At 41.3% G+C, this 21510-nt stretch overlaps 1 protein-coding gene across 4 annotated transcripts in view; it reads right to left on the bottom strand.

Annotated features, from left to right (window-relative positions):
- THBS4 (thrombospondin 4) overlaps positions 1-21510 on the bottom strand; it is a 972706-nt gene that overhangs the window by 254158 nt on the left and 697038 nt on the right. For all 4 annotated transcript variants that reach the window (XM_044063723.1, XM_044063722.1, XM_044063724.1 and 1 more), the window contains one exon: positions 13259-13377. In XM_044063723.1, coding sequence (XP_043919658.1) covers positions 13259-13377 — 119 coding nt within the window. The remainder of the gene's footprint in view (positions 1-13258; positions 13378-21510) is intronic.

Raw genomic sequence — 21510 nt, forward strand, 5'->3', positions numbered from 1 at the left:
TCTTTCTTGCCTAAAGTTGCTTCAGAAGCAAATATAAATCAATCAATAAATCTACCAGTGTTTTTTCCAACTTTTCAGAACAAGGGAGAATACACATTACACAAATTGGATGTACACAGACAGCTGCGTTTCTACTTGCATACGACTAGAGAGTTTCACAAGTCGGACCAGTTGTTTGTCTCGTATGCAAAATCAGCCATGGGTAAAGCCATTTCCAAAGTCACTGTAGCAAATTGGATCCATCAGTGTATTATTCAGGGGTATATATCGTCTGGCAAACCAGCCCCGGTTAGTATCCGTGCTCATTCTACAAGATCCGTAGCCACCTCAACAGCTTTCTGGTCTAAGGTTCCAGTGGACGACATATGTTCAGCAGCTACTTGGTCCTCTTCTCATACGTTCATTTCTCATTATAAATTAGATGTGATTTCGAGAAGTAGGGCTTCTTTTGGCTCCGCGGTGCTTCGGAATATCCTTCCGTAAGAACCACCCAAGTTCTTATAAGGTAGTTGGGGACTCTGTCCCACAGGTTGCAGAGCAAATGAAGTAACTACTTCAGATAAAGAAGTTATGTACTCACCATAACATTCCATCTGAGTAGGTACTTCATTTGTCTGCAACCAACCCCCCCCTGCCATCCCCCGAACCTTTCGTGATTTTTCTGATCACCTTTGCAGTTGATTTTTTCGTGTTTCCAGGTTGGTAAGGCAAAAAAAAAACGATCTGAGGTAATGTGGTTGGTAGCAGGGGATTGTGGGTAAGGGGGAGGGGCTAGGAGCTCAGATCTTGGAGCTTGGAAAGCTGCCGGCTCGGATCCGATACCCACAGGTTGCAGACAAATGAAGTACCTACTCAGATGGAACGTTATGGTGATTACATAACTTCTTTATCTGTTCTCTCACAAGAACATAGCACTACACATTTCTCACTGAAAACTATTTGCAACACACAAGATTATACAGAACACAGAGTTTTAAATCCTTTGCAGAATACAGCATCATTCCTAGAAACCTCTGCAATGCTTACTTGCTTTCTTACCTTTACAGTTGTGCAATACATTTTCTGGATCAGATTTCATACCTTCTTACTGGAATATGACGCACGTATTTTAGACCTTTCAGTCTGATTTTGCATTTGATCTTCTTTAGCTTTTGACTCGTAAATTGTTTAGACTTCATGATTCTATTACAGTGACTACAATGACCACAAGGAGAACACCCAATTTACGAGTCAAAATTCAGGAAATGTTTATGACATCACATTTTTTTTGCTAACTGCAGTAGCGATTGGATAATTTATTTGGCTACATGCAGTTGCTCAGCATTCTATGTGGGTCAGACTTCGAGACCACTGAGAATAAGAATATCTGAGCATATTAGTGACATGAGGATAAGGAAGCCCACTAGTGCACTATACAAACATTCCTTAGTACATTCTACAGCTTCTTTTAGGTTCATAGCAATAGATAAAATTAGGGGTAACAGATTAAATAAAGCAGGATGGCATAATATTCTTGATGCCAAAGAAAAGAAGTGGATAATTAAATTGGGTGGACTTTTTCTACCAGGCCTTAATGAGCACTTATAATTTGACCAATCAGTTTGTCTTTTGTGGTTGATGTCATGCATAAAAGGAATTTGATTTTTGTACTTCTCTAACACTGAGGAATGCTATGTAACTATATTAGCTGAAACTGGTCTGTTTTTTTCCTTTTATCTTTTGCTGACATGCATTGAATATTGAATTTGTTCAGTGTCACAGTTTGCTGGCTTACTTTGCTGTTTTTCTGGTTGGAATTCAAGCCGTGCAATTGCCGTATGTGCAGGGGATGTTTTTTTACTGTATTTTCATTTAGCCTTGTTTGACAGAAAATTTGTTTGCATCTAGCAGTGAGAAAAACTTAGCATTTGGTCTTCTGAAGACCATTTATTTTATTGGAAACAATAGCCAATGCTCTCTCTCAATCACTCTGTTCAAAGCTTGTAGATAAATCCAAACCCAAGCACCCATACATTCTGTTGGCTAAAACTGCATTTTAATGTCATTTAAGATTACTATTCTCTTTAAATCATGTCCACCTTTTCCTCTGAGAGTTACAGGCACTTTTCTGACAGAATAAATTATTGGCATAGTGTCAGGTTTTATTTGTATATCATATTTTCTGTAAAATATGCCAAACCTGTGAATAAAGTAGAATGGACATGCAGGATGTCAGTGTTATGGCTCTGTACAGTATCTGAAATGTTTCTGTGTCATCATGATTGACAGTAAACACATTTTATCCTTGTTTCTTCACTGTAAATTCTTTTTACCATTCCTAGCTTCTCACAAGACATGCCACCCAATATATTAGGAGAATTCACGTATTAATGTTCAATTATTTCAAGAGATGTCTGAACCTTTGATTTTTGCAATGACATTGCCAGCAGTTTCTGACTTAATGGTGCCAACTGATGGGGAGAATAGGATGGAAATGTACATGCAGCTGTCTCTTGAGTATTTTCTAGCCTGAGCTGTTTAAAGTATCATTTGACAAGGTATTACACTTTGCATCTGTATCAAGTTTAAATTCCACATTTTGTCCATTATTTCTCAGCAATTTTTACCAACATCCACATTTAACTACTTGCCTTGGCTCCTGAGGATTGAGCTGGGGGATAACAAAAGAACACCATTTTTCCAGCTCACCTATCCCAGAGGAGGTAAATGTGCTTTAGTTGATGCTGCCACTCACCCTCAGACAGTGTTACAGATGACAGAATCATCAAAGTAGCAACAAATCACCTCATACGTGAGTTGTTAATTTTTTTTTGAGACCATAAATATTACACATCCAACTGACTTCCTTCTATGGACCTGCTATTCAAATTACCCCCCCCCCCCCTTTACACCACATTGCGGAAGGCTAGATAAAAGCCTTCATTGTACCAGTCCATTCAGGTGACCCACAAAGTGCAGGACTTGTCAGCACCACTGGATATGTTAATCCCACTGCACTCCCTACTGCTGTCTTCCCAAAGAGAACAGCAAGCCATTGTCCACTCCTCTCACTACCACAAGCTCTGACACTTCAAGATTCCCCAAGAATGTGGGACATCAGTACCCCATCATGAACAAAAAAAACACACTTCTGGACCACTAGGTATCCAAATAAAAGCTCCAACAAGAAAAAACACGATAAAGGAAGCAGCCAAACTGGATTAAATTTTTCTTTACTGAATTCTGGTACCTCGGTCTTCGCCTTCACATGGAATAAATAGAAGTTATGTTCTTACCATAACGTTCCATGTTAGTTGTCTTCTTCTCGCCTTCTTCTTGCTGGATGGGTTCGGAGCCGACCCCGGCTCCGACTCGGCCACTCTAAAAGCTCGAGAGTTGGTTCCACCGGCTCGAGGCTCCCCTTATATCCCACAATGCTAGGCGAGAGTTACCTCAGATCTCGTTTGTAAGCTAACCCCAGCTTATAATAGTAACAGAATAACTCTAAACAGAGTCCACCTCTAACAACAGGAAGAAAGAAGGGTGACCTACATCCTGATCCAGGAAATATGCACAACAGCATATGCCTAAGAAAGAGGTGGTAGAAAGAGAGGTCACAATCACAACTCCTCTAGGTCTGTCCAGGCCAGGGGAAGGAGGGTGGGGCCTTAAGAAGAAGCGAGAAGAAGACAACTAACATGGAACGTTATGGTAAGAACATAACTTCTATATGTTAAGTTGTCTATCTCGCCTTCATTCTTGCTGGATGGGACCGCGTCCCTAGCACCTTGTCCCGGGTGGCCTAACGGAACAGACTCCTGAGAACAGTGGAACCAAAGTTAGCTCTATGCCTAGAAGCTAAGTCCAACTTATAATGAGAAATGGAAGTGTGAGGAGTAGCCCAAGTAGCCGCTGCACAAATGGTGTCAATAGGCAGTCTGTCTTGGAAGGCTAAAGAAGTAGCCAAAGCTCTGGTGGAATGGGCCTTAGGTTTATTAGGCAGTTCTTGGTGTCTAATTTCATATACAAGGGAAATCAAAGATGTTAGCCATCTGGATAATGATACCTTTGAAACTGAAAGTCCCTTTCTGCTTTCCGCATAGGAGACAAACAGCTGATCAGATTTTCTGAATTGTTTTGTTCTATCCAAGTAGTACCTCAATTGACGATGAACATCCAGGCAGTGTAATTTTTGTTCAGACCTATTGGAATATTCTGGAAAAAAGACAGGAGGTCAATGCTTTGATTTAGATTTGACGTCGAGACCACCTTAGGCAAAAAGGACGGGTTAGTTCGTAAGGATACTCTGTCCTTATGAAACAATAGATAAGGAGGTCGACAGCTGAGTGCTTGAAGCTCTGAAACTCTTCTAGCTGAAGTAATAGCTACCAGAAAAAGAGTCTTCCATGATAGCAATTTTAAAGAACAGGAGACTGCAGGTTCGAAAGGGGAAGAATCAAAGAAGCAAGAACTAAATTTAGGTCCCAAGGAGAAGGAGGATTTCTTATAGGAGGTCTGAGAAGAAAAACTCCTTTCAAAAAGGCTTTGCAAAGCTTGTGGGACATTAAGGCAGATTCAGAAATACCCACATGAAAGTTAGAAATAGCTGCCAATTGAACTTTAAGAGTAGAGGAGATGAACCTGCATGGAAGAGTTCAGCTAGAAATTCAAGGACTAATTGGATGGAAGCAGTGAAAGGATCTATGTCCTTTCCTTGAGCCCAATATGTGAAGCGTTTCCACTTACTCAAATAAATCTTCCAGTGGAAGATTTATGGGAAGCTATCAAAATATCTCGAACGGAGTGAGATAATTGAGGAAGCCTGGCTAAGGTTGGAACTGGAGGAACCAAGCAGTGAGGTTCAGAGAGGGGAGGGAGCGATGAAACTGACCCGACTGATGGATCAAAAGATCTGGAACTAGGTCCAGATTCCACGGTCGCTCCAATAGAAATCGATGTAGAAAGGGGAACCACACCTGTCGAGGCCAGTAAGGAGCAATGAGGATCAATGAGGCCTTCTGAGCGATAGCTTTCTGTATCACTTGAGAGATTAGTGGGAAGGAGGAAATGCATACAGAAGTCCCGGGGCCAAACTTGGACTAGAGCGTCTCTGCTGGGTTGGCCTGGTAAAGGGAATAGAGTGAAATATTCTCTGCACTTGCTGATTTGGGGAGTAGCAAAAAGATCGCAGCAAGGCTGACCCCACTTGAGAAAATTTCTCTCACAACAGAGTCTTTCAGAGACCACTCGTGAGGCATGAGGATAGCTCTGCTCAACTTGTCCGCAATTTGATTGGACTTCCGGGATGTGCGTTGCTATCAGAAACCGCTGAGAAGAAATCGCCCATTGCCACAATCTGAGTGCTTCTCGACACAGGGGTATGACCTGGTTCCGCCTTGTTTGTTGATGTACCACACTACAGACATATTGTCTGTCTGGATTGCAATCGTTCCCAAGGGAAGAGAGTCTTGAAGGGCTTGCAACGCTAAAAGCACTGCTCTCATCTCCAGAACATTTATGTGCAAGTGGCATTCGTTTGGTTGCCATGTGCCCTGGACCGTCCTGCCCTGATAATGCCCCCCCCACCCGATCAGGGAGGCATCCGTTGTCAGAGTAGCAACCGGAGGGTGGAACAAAGGGTCTTCCCAACAAGAGCTGAGGGGAAGACATCCACCACATGAGGTGATTTTTGCACGCCTGCGTGATCATAATGGTGTGAGACATTGGAAGTTGCTGGTATGACCATTGAGTAAAGAGCATCCATTGAAGGATCCGCATGTGGAATCTGGCTAATGGAAGCAGAGGTATGGCCGCCATAATTCCCAACACTTTCAGAACTAACCTGGCTTTGATTCTGTTGTTGTTGAAAAGGAGTGAGACCAGTTTGTGAATGTCTGTTATTCTCTGATGTGTTAGTCTACAGACATGTCTACTGTGTCTAGATTTGCGCCTATGAAAGTAATAGCGACAAGGCGACAAAACAGACTCTTCGCAATTTATTGAAATGCCTAACTTTTGACAAATGCGAAAAGTGTAATCCCTGGCCATCAGAAGGAGATGCTTGGTGGGAGCTGTGAGGAGCCAGTCGTCCAAATATGGAAACACCTGGAATCCTTGTCGTCTCAGGTGAGAAGCTACCACTGCCATGCATTTGGTAAACACCGGGGGCAGTGGTGAGACCAAAGGGCAGGGCCCTGAACTGAAAATGACTGGTTCCCAGCCTGAAGCGGAGGAATCTTCTGGGCGTCTGTTCATTTTATGTGATAGTACGCATCCTGAAGGTCTATAGAGCACATCCAGTTTCCTTTGCCCAAAGGGAAGGATGGATTGCAGCGTGACCATCCGAAATCTTGTTTTCTTGACTGATCTGTTTAAGATACTGAGATCCAAAATTGGTCTCCAGTCCCTGTTTTCTTTGGAACTAAAAGAACCTTGAGTAGATTCCGGATCCTTGCTGGTCTGCTGGAACTGGCTGAATTGCTCTTTTGCAAGCAGTTTTGAAATCTCCAAAACCGCTAGATCCCTTTGAGCGGGTGGAACATCTGGAAGGGATTTTTGATTGCTTTGGAATGCGAAGAAAGGGGATAGAATAGCCTTCGGAAATGATGGACTGTACCCATTTGTCTTGAGTCAGGGATAGCCAGGCTTCTGGGTACAGTGACAATCTTCCCCCGACTGCCTCCGAAGGTGGGCAGTCGGGCAACACCTCAGGGATGCTGAAAGGGCTTGTCAGAGAAGGCTTCCGATTGCCCTGGTTCTGCGGACCCCCTGCCCCTAGGGCGGCGTCTACCATTGTTATTCCCGCCTCTGCCTCTGGCGGGGAAACAACTCTGTGCGTCAGGCGAAGTCCCTTGAGATTGTTTACGGAACCACATCTTTCCACCTTTCTGGCCTTTGGGGTAAGGCCTAGAAGGAGTAGAAAAACGGACTCCGACGGCAGAAAGGGTCTTGCCATCAGTTTCGCACCTAGTCAAGGTTTCTTTCACTTGAGGACCAAAGAGAGATGATCCATCAAATGGGGAGTTAGTGAAAGACGTCTTGAAGGGGTCCATAAATTGCATAGCTGCATCCAGGCATGCCTACGTAAGGCCACACCTGTCCCTGCAGCTCTACTCGCTCCATCAGCCGCGTAAGAAAGAAGGCGCATGGAGGAGTTGGTTATGGAGTTAAGGGTAGCCAGCTGCGTGTTCATCTTATCTTGAAAACCCGCAGCTGTAGGGTCCTTTAACATTTCACTCGCTTCCTTGATCAAGTCCCTTTGAAGACGAGTAAAATGGCATAGGTAGTTCAGCGAACGCATGGTAAATGTCACTGACGAGAACATCCGCTTCCCGTACCTGTCCATGGACCTAGATTCCTTGTTAGGTGGATGGACAGGTACTGAAGGATCAGCTAGCTCCTTCTTAGTGGCAGCAGCTACCACCATAGCATCCACAGAGACTCCTTTAGTCAAGAACTGTTTGTCTGCTGGTGCCGTTATGAACTTGGAGGGTCTCCTGGGAGTGGGGTCCACTGAATCAGGAGCCCTCCATGCCTTCTTAGCAACCACCTGCATGAGGGGGTCAAAGGGGGGGGACACCCAGGAGGTGGAAGGGCGAGAGCCAAACGCCTCAAGATACACAGATTCATCCTCTGAAGGGTTGAGGGCTGGCCAATTTCACCTCTGCTTCAGGATCTCTAGAATGTCTGCAAATGAGACATCTTCAGAAGGGGAACGGGGGGAACCCTCAGAATCATCTAAATCTGTGTCAGATGTGATGGACTCAGGTGAGTCAATGTGTTTCCTCTTACACTTCCTCTTCCGAGGGGGCTCTTCTGCCAAATCAGGAGAGGCCTCGGAAGAGGATGAAATCCCCACAGGGGGTTCCTGAAGAGTTGGCTCTCTGCGTCCGGGATGAGGGAGTGAGTCGACTTGACCTGAGGCACCGTAGAGGGAGGGGCGGACGGAGCCGACTGTGGAGTAGAGCCAGGCTCTAACACACTCCGCATGACCTCGAATGCACCCCTGTCAGGCAAAGCCAGAGGTCCCGCTCCGAAGCTAAGAACCTCCCTCGGCACCGACAGTGATGGCTCGAGGCGATGTCGGAGCCGAACTCACCAGCGCCGAAGCACCGAGAGGGAGAGGGGGGTCGGACAAGGGTCCGATGCCACTCACCCCCTCGGAGCCGACGAGGGAAGTCCGGGGCCGAGATTCTTCCAAGGAAGAAATCGGAGCCGGCAGAGCCGAAGACAATTGTATCGGCTCCGGCGCTATCACAGTCTCGGTTCCGACGCGACCCGGCTCCGAGCTCAAGAGAGTCGAAGGAGGAATATATTGATGGACCGGGGCAGGCATCGACTGATGAGTCGGGCTCTGAAGCATCTGGGCCAGTGCCTCGGACTTAAGAAGTCGACTCACTACCCTCTGAAGGTCATGATCCGACAGCCTCGATGACCTAGAGGAGTGAGATCTTTGGCTCCATTCAGACAGCAGGGGAGATCCTGGAGCCGAATGAACGGAGCCAAGGGATGGTGACCTGGACCTCTTCCTAGTTGTCGGCTCCGAAGGTCTGGTCGGAGCCGACATGGGAATTTCTAATACCTCGGCTCCAGCCGGAGCCGAGGGAACCACAGAAACTGTGGACTGAGACTCATCGGCTCCAGCCGGAGCCGATGTAGACAGAGGTTTAGAAACCTTAGGTCTCGGCTCAGTTGTCGGAGCCGAAGACCTAGATGCCTTAGAGGGTTTCCCTGTAGATACAGAAAGGGAATCCTCTGGCTTGAGTAAGCCCCTTAAAATTAACTTATTTTTTCTTTCCTGCAGGACCCTGGGGCTGAAGCCATGGCACACAGCACAGGAGTCCTGCAGGTGCAAAGGTCCCAGACAGTAGACACAAGAAGTGTGAGCGTCTGTCAGAGACATTTTCTGACAGCACGCATCACACTTCTTGAATCCGGAGACCTTTGCTTCTTTAGACATCTCAAAAGGTGTAATCACACACACAGTCACAAACACACTAATTACACCCTGTCTAGTTTAAATTATAATAAACCACTAACTAGGTTTTTTAAAATAAGAAAAATAACACACACACTCCACTAGGGAAGAAAAAAGGCCTGTAGGCCCAAGGGAAGAACTTAAAGTTCTTGAGGGAAAAAAACAGGAATTTTTAAGAAGGGGATAAGAATTCCTCTAAAGTAAGGGAAATAAGTAAAAATATTAAAATTAAAGGGGTTTTAATAGACTAACTTCACAAGAAAAGTCACTTACCAAGAACCGGTAGAAAACCAACACCTCGATAGCTGTAGCGGCAAACGAGATCTGAGGTAACTCTCGCCTAGCATTGTGGGATATAAGGGGAGCCTCGAGCCGGTGGAACCAACTCTCGAGCTTTTAGAGTGGCCGAGTCGGAGCCGGGGTCGGCTCCGAACCCATCCAGCAAGAATGAAGGCGAGATAGACAACTTAACATCATTACTTTGCTTTAACCAGTATAAATACACACCCCAATTATTCACATAAATTAAACAATGAATCAATAATGTGATATATAATACATTTTCAACTACATTTTGAGAAATACAAAATTAATTAATACAAAAACGTTAAATACAATACAAAATATTTCCATAATACTTCATAACAATAATTATACATCTAAATTCATTCCATTGGGAAACAAGGTTCTATAATTGATAATAAATTTAGATTCCATATTTAATAATTTACTCTGAAAATTTTTATTATTTTCACCTAGTCCCAATGGTTTTGCCAAAACACTAAACTCAAAACCAGTGCATTCCCCATTGTGAAATTGATGAAAATGACTGGCAACAGGACTGTCCAGTCTGCTATTTCTAATGTCTCCTAAATGCTCCAAAATTCTCAATTTTACCCTACATTTTGTTTGTCCTATATACCATTTTCTCTCTTCACAGTTACATCCAATAATGTATACAACCCCAGACGAATTACAATCAAAGTGATCTAGTGCTTCATATAAAATCCCATTAATTTTTGACCATCTAAATTGGTTATTTTATCACAAACCTTACATTTTCTACAAGCAAAAGAACCTGCATACATTGCTTTTTCTTTCTTGCCCTTACTTCTAACCAATTCCTTCAAATTTTTACACCTGGTATAAGAAAAAATGATATTTGTAGGGATTATATTTTTCAAAAAATCATCACTAGTGATGATTGGCCACATATTTAACACAATTCTTTTCAAGATAGAAGAAAAAGAAGAAAATGTATCCACAAAAAATATTTTATCCATTTCCATAAAATTATTTCTGTTATTATATGATGGTTTATTCATAATCCTCTTTTTATTCCTACCAACATCCCCTTGGTTTTTCAAATTTAGTGTCTTTTCAACACTAGACCTTTGAAAATAAATATTATCCCTACAATAACCTCTGTCAACTAATTTTTGACAAATAATATCAAATTCTCTTTGGATGTTAATATTCTCTGATGTATTTCCAGCAATTCATTTGAACTCCCCTAAAGGTAAAGAATTAATTAGATGATTACTATGCATGCTGGTAGCATGTAAAAAGTTATTTACTGCTGTACTTTTATGAAAGGGCTTATGTTCTATCGTACCTTTCGAACCAACATAAAACTGCACATCCAAAAAATTAATACTGTTAACATTCACCTCATAGGTAAAGTCTAGACCACATGAATTTAATTTTAAACCTGAAATAAATTCATCAAAATCTTTAGGGTTACCTCTACACAAAAATATGAGGTCATCTATGAATCTTTTATAAATCAATACATTGTTCTGAAAAAACTTTTTTGTATATAAAAATAAATTTTCAAAGTGCCCCATGAAAATAATAGCATAGGACGGTGCAAAGCTGGCACCCATGGCTGTTCCCTCTTTCTGCAGAAAATATTTCTTGTTAAATTCAAAAACATTATGGGTAAGGCAAAATTCCAAGAGTGAAATAATGAAATGAGTTCTGGGTCCTTCCCCTAGGTAAGTATAAATAGCCTCCAAGCCCCATTGTATAGAGATGGATGTATACAATAAAACTACATCCACACAAGCCCAATAATAATTTTGCTGCCAAATCATTCCCCTGAAACTGTCACAAACCTCTTTTGTATTTTTAACATGTGATGGAACTCTATTTAAATATTGTTTGAGCACAGATTCCAAAAAAATACCAACATTTTGTAAAAATGCCCCCCTACCTGAAACTATTGGACGTCCAGGTGGATTCATCAAATCCTTGTGTATCTTTGGTAAAATAAAAAACCTGGCATCATTCGGATTTTTAATGAATAACTTCCTAACATCACCCTGAGAAAAAAACCTAACCTCTCACCCCTTTCCAATAGCTCTAGTAAGGCATCATTGAATTCTATAATGGGATTGGCAGGTAATAAAGCATACACCCTACTGTCTGATAACAAAGTAAGGGCTGTGGAATTATATCTATCTTTGCCAAAAACAACCCAATTACCTCCTTTATCTGATTCCAAAAAATATATTTGTCACTCATCCTTCTTAGATCACATAAAGCTTGCCATTCTTCCCTACATAAATTGAAACTTTTCATTTGTTTTTTAAACAAAAAATATTCCTCAGTAATCTGCCTGTTCAATGCTTTCTCAAAAAAGTTTATACAGGAGTTGTTTTTAGTAGGCATAAATTTGCTAACATATGGGACATTTGGAATATTGAATTTACAATATCCTGTATTAAATTCAAAGTCCGTACCACTAGTATTTTCAACTGTTTCATGAATATCAATAAATTCATTCTCATGGATAGACATGTCCATAAGCGAGCTCTCTAAAATAGAATCATCACATACATCATCACCTACATTTTCATTTGCGCTGATATTAAGTGCATTTTGTTTATGAAAAAAAACCTTCAAATACAATTTTCTACAAAAGGTTTTAACTTCCAATAAAATCTCCGCCAGTGATGGAATGTATGTAGGTATAAACTTAGTACTCCTATATAAAACATTCTTCATATGTTCGGTAATCAAACAATCAGATAAATTGATAATTTTCAAACTGCCATACGTACAAACCGTGTTATGCGTATTATCAGAATCACAATCTACAATAGGAGAAATTAGTCTTGCAGTCACAGACCTTACTAAAGATAGTCCATTAATATTTCTTGTTCCCCCTCGGTTGAAAACGCCGGTTGCGACCCTTGCGTTGGTTGGATCCTTCGTTTGAAGAGGCACCTGAATTTACAGTTCCATTTGAAGTTCCCTCGGTGCTTAAATTTTCAAACAAAATGCTTTTTCTGCTTGAAGGATTTGCTTCCACCGAGGAAGCGGAAGTGTCCCTGGAATCTCGCGATCTGATCTTACTGCTGTTCAAAGGGGCTCTTCCCCACCCCCTCTTAAAGTTATATTGCCACGAGAAGATTTTACCAGTACTATAATCATTTTTATCTCTGGCAATTTTTTTCTTTTTACGCAAGATGACCTGCTGTTCAATTTTAGAAACCTTGGTTTTAATATCAATGATATTTTGTTCGCATTCTGAATCAGAATGTTTTGAAAAAAGTTCCCCCTGCATTTCCATGATTTCAGAACGTATTTTACTAAGCGCTCTTTCATTGCGCTTAATTAATATTTTCAACCAACCCAAGGTACATTTTAAGGAAACATCCTTCCATTCCTCAAACAGATCAGAGTCCTCATCCGAAAATTCATAGGCTGGTAAGCGATCCACCCTAAGACCCCTGGGGGTGATATTAGATTCAATATATTTTTCTAACAATCTAATATCATAAAAACAGTCGTTTCTTTGATCATCAATTTCTCCAGCTCTTCGAAATGAACAAATACCTCATTAGGATATTGAAGCCATGGATCAGAGGAAGCAAGTTTGCTTTCCCTGTTTTTCCAAACTGAGGAAAAATCCAAACTGGTTGAAGTCCTGTGAACTGCCCCAGGTGCTCCAGCTGCTCCATTATTACTCATCATGAACAAAAAAAACACACTTCTGGAACACTAGGTATCCAAATAAAAGCTCAAACAAGAAAAAACACGATAAAGGAAGTACCCCAGCAAGATTCTTTGCAGTTGTGCTGTCAAACCAATTAAATGTGGATTGGGTTTTTGTTGTACACTTTTTAGAGGTCAGGTTAGTTATTACAGAAACAAACAAACAAAAAAAAAAACATCAAGTTGAAAAACAGAATAGATTTTACATTTCTTATGTAAATCAGCTCACACTGAGGGAGTCACTACAACTCAGCATCTAGGTAAACAGAAAGACCCACCCCAAGTGGTTATATTACTAACTTGATTTGGATTGCTGTCATCAGGGCAACTGTCGCACACATCTCCTACACCGTCATTGTCTCTGTCCTTTTGGTCACGGTTTGGGACTCTCTGGCAGTTATCCAGGAAGTTTTTGATACCTGTAGAGTGATCAAGTACAAACATAATTATACAGAAGTAAAAAAGAAATAAAAAAAAACACTTCAGAAAATGGGAAAATTATATTGTACTTAAGAAAACTTTTACTAGTTTTGTTCTCCTTGATTTCATATGTGTACACTGACACAATACAGTGCTAACTATCAAAGGATAAAAATAAAGACAACCTAGCTCATTCACATAGTCTAAATTGTGAGGCTGTATTAAATGCTACATTGTTGCATTCTTATGGATTAAAAAAATCCACTTGAAATGTCTTTGCTTAGGAAAGACTACTTAAAGGAAGAAAAAAAGAAATGATACTGACACGCATTTATACTGAAATCCCTTATTCAGAAGACTGAGCATGCAATGTTTTCTGCAAGGATAATCTTATACCGAGAAATGTTCATGTTTACAAAGAAAAATAACTATGATAGCACAGCTGAAAAGATGGACTAAAATGCAGAATCCTTGAAATAATACAAACATATTTTTTTTTGCAGATGAACTGCATTCACAGTCTCACACAATGTAAGATGGATTTTTGTTGCAATTTAAGCCTATCAATATTTTTTTCTAAATCAAAATTAAGTTATTTTCGTTTGACTCCCCAAAAGTTGCATCCTTACTACTGCAACCTCATTACTGTACGCACACACAGATTCAGCATAATTCTGCACTAGTGTTGATATAGTTTATATACACCTTGTCAGAGTGCAGTGCTGTTTATGTCACTAAGGTAGTATAATAAAGCATTGACAGATAGTCGTACAGAAGGGTGCTCAAGCATACCTCTATTTATTTATTTTTATTTATCCTTTGTTGAGCAGGTTAGTCCCACTAGGCTAGTAGCCTCTTTCCAAGGGAGACCCAAGGTGGTATTTATTCCACTAGAAGAAATTTGGCTAGGACATTGGGGAACTTCCCCTACTCGTGATCGCATAGGGGTGCTATTGCTGGTAGCACATCCAACTTTCTGCGTCCATTCCAGGTGCATAGGTGGCTCGGAGAGGCAGGAGGATATATGGTGAGTATATGTGAGGAAGAAGTCAGAGCAGTAAAAGAGAGAGTGCCAGCATGGCGGTGATGGAGTATGTAGAGAGAGAGGCTGCTAGATGAAGGAAGCATGTTGGAAGGAGAGCAGAAGTTGTTCGTATCAGTGGAGAAGAGTGAGGCAAAAGAGTTGAAGGAAATAAGGTTGCCAGACCACTGCAAGATTTGGAGTGCTTGTTTCAGGAGAGGCTGTTTAAGGGTGATAGTGAAGTGCAGCCAGGATGTATATTTATAACCCTCCAATCAGGACAGTTGTGGGATGTCTACTTAGGAGATATGCTGAGAGAGAGTGAACAGGAGAGCAAGATGGCGGTTTTGTGGGGAGAAATTATGGACAAGATACAAGAGAAAGAAGTGAAAGAGATAGAAACAAAGAAGAAATCATATACTCAAAAGGTAAACGAAGGAAAATTCATAGTAAGGCTTAACAGCAAAGAGGAAAAAGACCCTAACAGGTATGAGGTTTGGGATACAGTAATTGCAACTCTTGGTATGTCACAAAAAAAGTAAGAGCTTTTATATACGTTAATAAAGAGACACATTGTAAAATCCTAATTTGAGACAGGACAGTACATGGAAGAATTCTTAGAAAAGTTTTAAAGTAAAAAAGGTTGCAGTCCAAGGAATGTGTATATAGTACAAACATTTAACACAGAGACAAAAAATGGATCATTGTGCAATTTTGAACTGAAATTGAAAGAGAAGTTTTTCAAGATTATTTAAAGAATGTATGCAGAGAAGTGATGGACATTACAAAAAAATTATGATGACAGAGGATTATGGACTAGGGATGGGATTGTGGAGTAATTTTGAAAATGGAAAATTAAAAAAAATATGCATATTTCAATTGTGATAAATATAGAAGGAAATATAGGTAATGCTAAATATAGAGGACAACCAAAAACATGCTTTTTTGTGGAAAAGATCACCATTTGATTAGTAATTGTGATAAAAGAAAATGCTTTATTTGTGGAAAGTTGGGGCATGAAGCTTAAAAGAGTGATATATGTAAAACATCTGGGAAAATGGGACATGCATGGATGGATTGTGGAGAAAATACAGAAGTTAAAAAGCAAGAGCAACTGCAAAAATATGTAGACAGGGGTGTAGAAAATGAATATGGAGAGCAGACTGATAAAGAAGAGGTAGTAGATGGAAAAATTTAAAATAATGACATGGAACAACAGGTTTGTATACCTGTAAGAGACACGTATCTGAACTTCTGAGGGACCAAGAGGGATTATATAGGGTAAGAAGAGTGTCTAAGTTAGGGCAGGCAGAGGGCTTGTTAAGGATATAATGGATGGTGAGCAGCTGAGTGGATAAGAACTGGTTAGGAAACTCTAACCAACTGAGTGTAAGAAGAGCATGATAGTGGTGTGATTTAGGAGGTAGATTGGCTGCAAATCATGCAATTTTATTGTAGGTGGTTTCCAATTTAGAAAGAAGAGAGGACTGTAAGTTAGTTAAGATTTGAGAGCTATAGAATAGGTTAGGGAGAAGGTAGGCTTGGGCAAGTGAGGTTCTGGAGTCAGGTGTGAAGAATTTTCTGTTCCTACATAAAAGGCCCAACTTTTGGTGGATTTTCTTGATACAGTAATGTACGTGAAGCTCAAATTTAAGTTGACTGTCTATGATTGTGCCAAGGAGTTTTGTGTGAGAATCAGGTGTAAGAGTAGTATTGTTGAGAGGAGATAGCAAAGGAGGATTTAAGATATGAGAGAGATGCAGGTAAGAAAATAAGTAATTTAGTCTTTTTGGGGTTAAGTATAAGTTGTTTATCAGTAAGCCAAGTTTCTGTGAGATTGAATGAGATTTGTGTCAGGTTTAGCAGGTCTGAGCGGTTGTCAGCAATAGAAATTATAGTAGAATCATCAGCATATTGAATAAGAGCTGATTTAGGGCAAGATGTGTGAAGTTGATTAGTGAAGATATTAAAAAGAAGGGGACCTAGAATAGAGCCTCGAGGGACACCCGTTTTAATGGGGAGAAAAGGAGAAAGAACAGATAGCCATTTGACAGCTTGTTGTCTATCAGTGAGATAGCTGTAAAGCCAAGAGACGGTTGCTGGGGAGAAGTTGAGTTGAGAAAGTTTAGAGAGAAGGATAGAGTGGGAGACAGTGTCAAAGGCTTTGGAGAGATCTAAAAAGAGGCAGGACACAAGTTTGTCATTGTCTCTGGCAAGGGGAGATGAGGTTAGTAAAGGAAATGAGTGCTGTAGTAGTGCTGTGATTTGAGTGGAAGCCATGGTGGGTAGAAGTGATCAGATTTTCTTGAGTTAGATAATTCATGATTTGTTTGTGAACACAGTGCTCCAGAATTTTAGAGAGGGGTGAAAGAATAGCAATAGGATGGCAGTTTGAGAGTTCCACAGAAGTACCACCTTTGTGAATAGGTATGATACGGGATTTTTTCTACAAAGAAGGGACGTAGGATTCACTAATAGATTGATTAATGATAACAGAGACAGGGTAAGCTATAGAATTTGTATATATATATATATATATATATATATATATATATATATATATATATATATATATATATATATATATATATATATATATATATATATATATATATATATATATATATATATTGTGTATATATATATATATATATATATATATATATATGGGTCTACCTGAAAACACCGAACTCTGACAACACCGACAACGAGTTAACCAACACTGGAAGATCGACAACGGAGATGACCGACGATTGAAAATCCCGACGCTGAGAACATCGACATGTTAAGGTAAGTGTGTAATAGTGACGGACGTTAGGGTCAGGGTGCGGATATGGTAAGTGTGCGATAGTGACAGACTTTAAGGTTAGGGGAGGGTTAAGTGAGTTAGGGTTAGGGTGCGAATAAGGTAGGTGTGTGATAGTAACAGACTTTAGGGTTAGGGGCGGGTTAAGTGAGTTAGGGTTAGGGCGCGGGTTAGGTGAGTGTGCAATAGTGATGGACCTTAGGGTTAGGGTTTGGGTTAAGGTTGGTGCATAGATAGTTGTGTATGTAAGGTTTAGTGTAGGTTTGTAAGGTTTTTTGGTGTGTTTGTGTTATGTGTGTGTTTTATGGAAAAGGTATTTGTTTTGTTTTGTTGATTGTTGGGATTGTGGTTTGTCGGGTATGTGAAGTTTCGTGTTTTTGAACTTTCGTTTTTTTGGTGTCTGTTATATCGGTGTTTTTGCATGTCGGTGTTTTCAGGTAGACCCATATATAATATATATATATATATATATATATATATATATATATATATATATATATATATAGGTCTACTTCAGAAAAACGAAACCCCAGAACACCGAAACTCACATCACCGAGACGACATGAACGAAACCCCATTACACCGAAAGACCAGAAGCGCGAAATTCGGTATTACGCGATTTTGAATTTCGCGCTTCTGGTGTTGCGGTGCAGGTAAGTATGTTTGTGTAAGCGTATGTTTGAGGGTTAGTGGTGTGTGTAAGTGTGTGTTTTGACTATGGTGTGTGTGTGTGTGTGTGTGTGTGTGTGAGGGACTGTAATGTGTGGGTGTGAGTTTGCCTTGTGTGTCTGTGCGATCTTGGAGTTAGAATATTAAAGAAGGGGGTGTGGGGGCTGAAGGGTGCTTGCCTCCCTGCCTATCTGTATTGTAGGATGTTGTGTTAGGTAGTTTGGGCATTTGTGTATGTGTGTGTTATGTATGTGTTTTAACATGGTTGTGTGTTTTCGGTGTTATGGGGTTTTGTGGATGTGGTCTCGGTGTTGTGGATTTCGGTGTTATGGGGTTTCGTTTTTGTGAAGTAGATCCATATATATATATAAATATATATATATATATATATATATATATATATATATATATATATATATATATATATATATATATATATATATATATATATATATATATATATATATATATATATAGATAGATAGATATAGATAGATATAGTTAGATATATGACACAGTCATTGTCCATGCTGGTGTGAACGACCTGAGACGTACCTCCCTGGACTACATGAAAAGAGACATAGAGGAGCTCTCTGATTATGTAGCCCAGGCAGGTATGACCCTGACCCTGAGCAGTATCCTTCCTTCACCAAGAATGATGCCACAACATAGAGACAAGATGATCAGCTTTAACAATTGGCTTAATTTCTGGTGTCATTCAAAGGGGATCCAGTGTCTGTCTGCCTGGGATGACATGCTTGACAAGCCACGCTGCTTCACAAGGGATGTCTTGCACCTGTCACCCCTGGGATTCTGGATATTGGCTAAGGCTCTTGCCACCCCATAGTGCCTTTTTTAGGCAAGGCTCAAATTCTAAACCTACCACCTTAAAAAACAAAAATGGGAAGAAACTAAGGGTAATGCTGCTCAATGCCAGAAGTCTAAATCTCAAAATGCATGCACTCGAGGCCCTTCTCAGTATGGAGAACATCGATGTCTGTGCTGTGACTGAAACCTGGTTCAAGGCTCCTGAGAGCACCCCGGCACTATCAGGTTTTACCTCATATCATGCGTTCCGGCCCCAAAACCCGGACCACACCACAAAAGGAGGGGGTGTATCCATATTCATCAAGGATACCCACACCTCCAGGTTGATGGCAACGCACGAAGCATCGGAAACCATTCAGGTGCAATTAACCATAGGCAAAACTGCTCTACAATTTGTAGCATGCTACAGGCCACCCTCTCAAACTCAGGAACCCCACAGAGCCTTCCTGAAGACACTGGAGGGTATAAATGTATCTCCAAACACCATTATATTGGGTGACTTCAACTACCCGAATATAGACTGGGAACATTACTCAAGCCCCAACTTTCTAGCCCAAAGGTTCCTGGAGTTCATAAATTCAAATGCCATGGAACAACTAGTCACCATTCCCACAAGAGGAGAAAATATACTAGATCTCATCATCACAAACATGGGGACAAAATGCTCCACACCGGAAGTATATCCCTCATTGGTGAGATCAGATCACAAACTTATCTCACTGGAAATCCACATCCGCCCCACCCCAAACAAAGAGACCACAGTGAAGAACTTCTCTAAAGCAAACTTCACACTACTCAAAACTGGTGTGGTATCCCTCAAGGCCCCCGAGCCAGTGGAAACCACAATCCAAGCCGTGGAAGCCCTTACAAATGCCTTCTACGAACACCTCCAGGACTGCATGGATCAGGCAATCCCTAATAAAACCAAGACTCTTTCCACCAAGGACAAACGTCCAGTCTGGTGGACCCCAGCCATAAACAAACTTTACAATAAGAGGAGAAAGCTGTTACATGATAGAGCAAAATCCATAAAGGAGAAGACACCCTTGATCATTATTAGTAAAAAAATACGAGCACTCATAAAATCATCCAAGGCCAACTTTGAGAGAAAAACTGCAATAGATTCAAATGACAATCATAAGGCCTTCTTCAGCTATGTTAGAAACCTGGGTGGAAACTCCCAGATATGTGCAGAATTAGTACAAAATGATACAAAAATCACTGAACCCACAGACATTGCCAACATACTGGCAGACAGGTTCAGTGCAAACTTCATCCCCCTCTCCCCCCCAAAAAGGAGAGATAACTATCCCAGCGGAGTGTAGCCTCCCAGACATCTCAAATGCGCAGGTGAAAGCTGCTCTCTCTAAAGCTAAAAACACAGCATCGATGGGACCGGATGGTGTCCCCGGCTGTGTGCTACACGAACTCAATGAGGAACTAAACCCGCATATAAGGCAGCTGTTTAATCTTAGCCTTACCACAGGATACATGCCCAAGGAGTGGCGTACGGCAACTGTGGTCCCACTCCACAAAGGCGGTGCCTCTACGGACCCTGGTAATTACTGCCCCATAAGCTTAACAAGCCTGGTCTGCAAAGCTATGGAAAGGATCATAATGGAACTCATAAACAAAGACATAGGGGACTTGCAGACATTGGACCCGACCCAGTTTGGCTTTGTCAAGGGCAGATCATGCCTTTTGAACTTGGTCGACTTCTTCGAAACAGTCACCAAGGCCATTGATGAGGGAAAGGCAGTCCATACAGCCTACCTTGACCTTGCAAAAGCTTTCAACACAATACCCCACTCGGGTATTATAGAGAAACTTACCAGCTTAAATGTAAACCCATATGTCACAAGATGGGTTGCAAACTGGCTAAAGGACAGAATCCACAGGGTTAGAGTTGCTGGCGCCATGTCAGAATCCAAGCCGGTCACAAGTGGTGTCCCACAGGGCTCAGTCCTTGGCCTCCTGTTGTTCGGCATCTACTTCTCAGAAGTACAGGCAAACATAGGAGGACTATGGCTGACAAAGTTTGCAGATGACTGCAAACTGGGCACCATAGTGGAAAGTACATCGGACACAGATATCCTTCAGAGGGGTCTCACGGAAATTGATAACTGGTGCCAGAGCCATGGCCTGAAGTTAAATGCCAAAAAATGTATAGTCATACTCTTCGGGAAAAACAAGGCAACCCCAAGCTACCATATAGGTGGCAATCCATTAAGCACAGAAGAGGTTATCAGGGACCTGAGGACCCAGGTTGACAGTGGCCTTTCTTTTGACACTCACATTGCTAAAGGGCTTAGAAAGACCTTCTACATTGCCCACCTGATCATGAAGGGATTCACATCCAGATCAAGTGAGGTCATTGTTCCCCTGTACTCTTCACTTATCAGACCAATGATCGAGTACAATGCCCCATTCGGGATGTATCTCACCCAACACCTGCAGCAATTGGAGAGACCCCAAAAGTTCCTCACCAAAAGGATAAAGGGACTCCAAAATCTGTCATATGCTGCCAGACTGAAGAAACTCCAGCTCTATTCAGTCGCATACCGCCTGCTCAGAGGTGACCTGTGCCTGACATACAAGGCCATGTCCAACCCGAAATTAATGGACATGCTCCACCTCAAAAAATCCAAATCTACCAGATCCACTAGAGCAAGTGACTTAAACCTTAGCACGGATATAAACAGGACATGCTGGAGGGATAGATTTGTCACCCAGAGACTCCCTATGCTGTGGAATAAAATCCCGGTCCATGTGAGGCAGAGCACCTCGCTGGCTCTGTTCAAGAGAAAT

This window comes from Protopterus annectens, chromosome 2.part2, assembly GCF_019279795.1.
Source record: "Protopterus annectens isolate FY-2018-M chromosome 2.part2, PAN1.0, whole genome shotgun sequence".
NCBI classification, from domain to species: Eukaryota; Metazoa; Chordata; order Ceratodontiformes; family Protopteridae; genus Protopterus; species Protopterus annectens.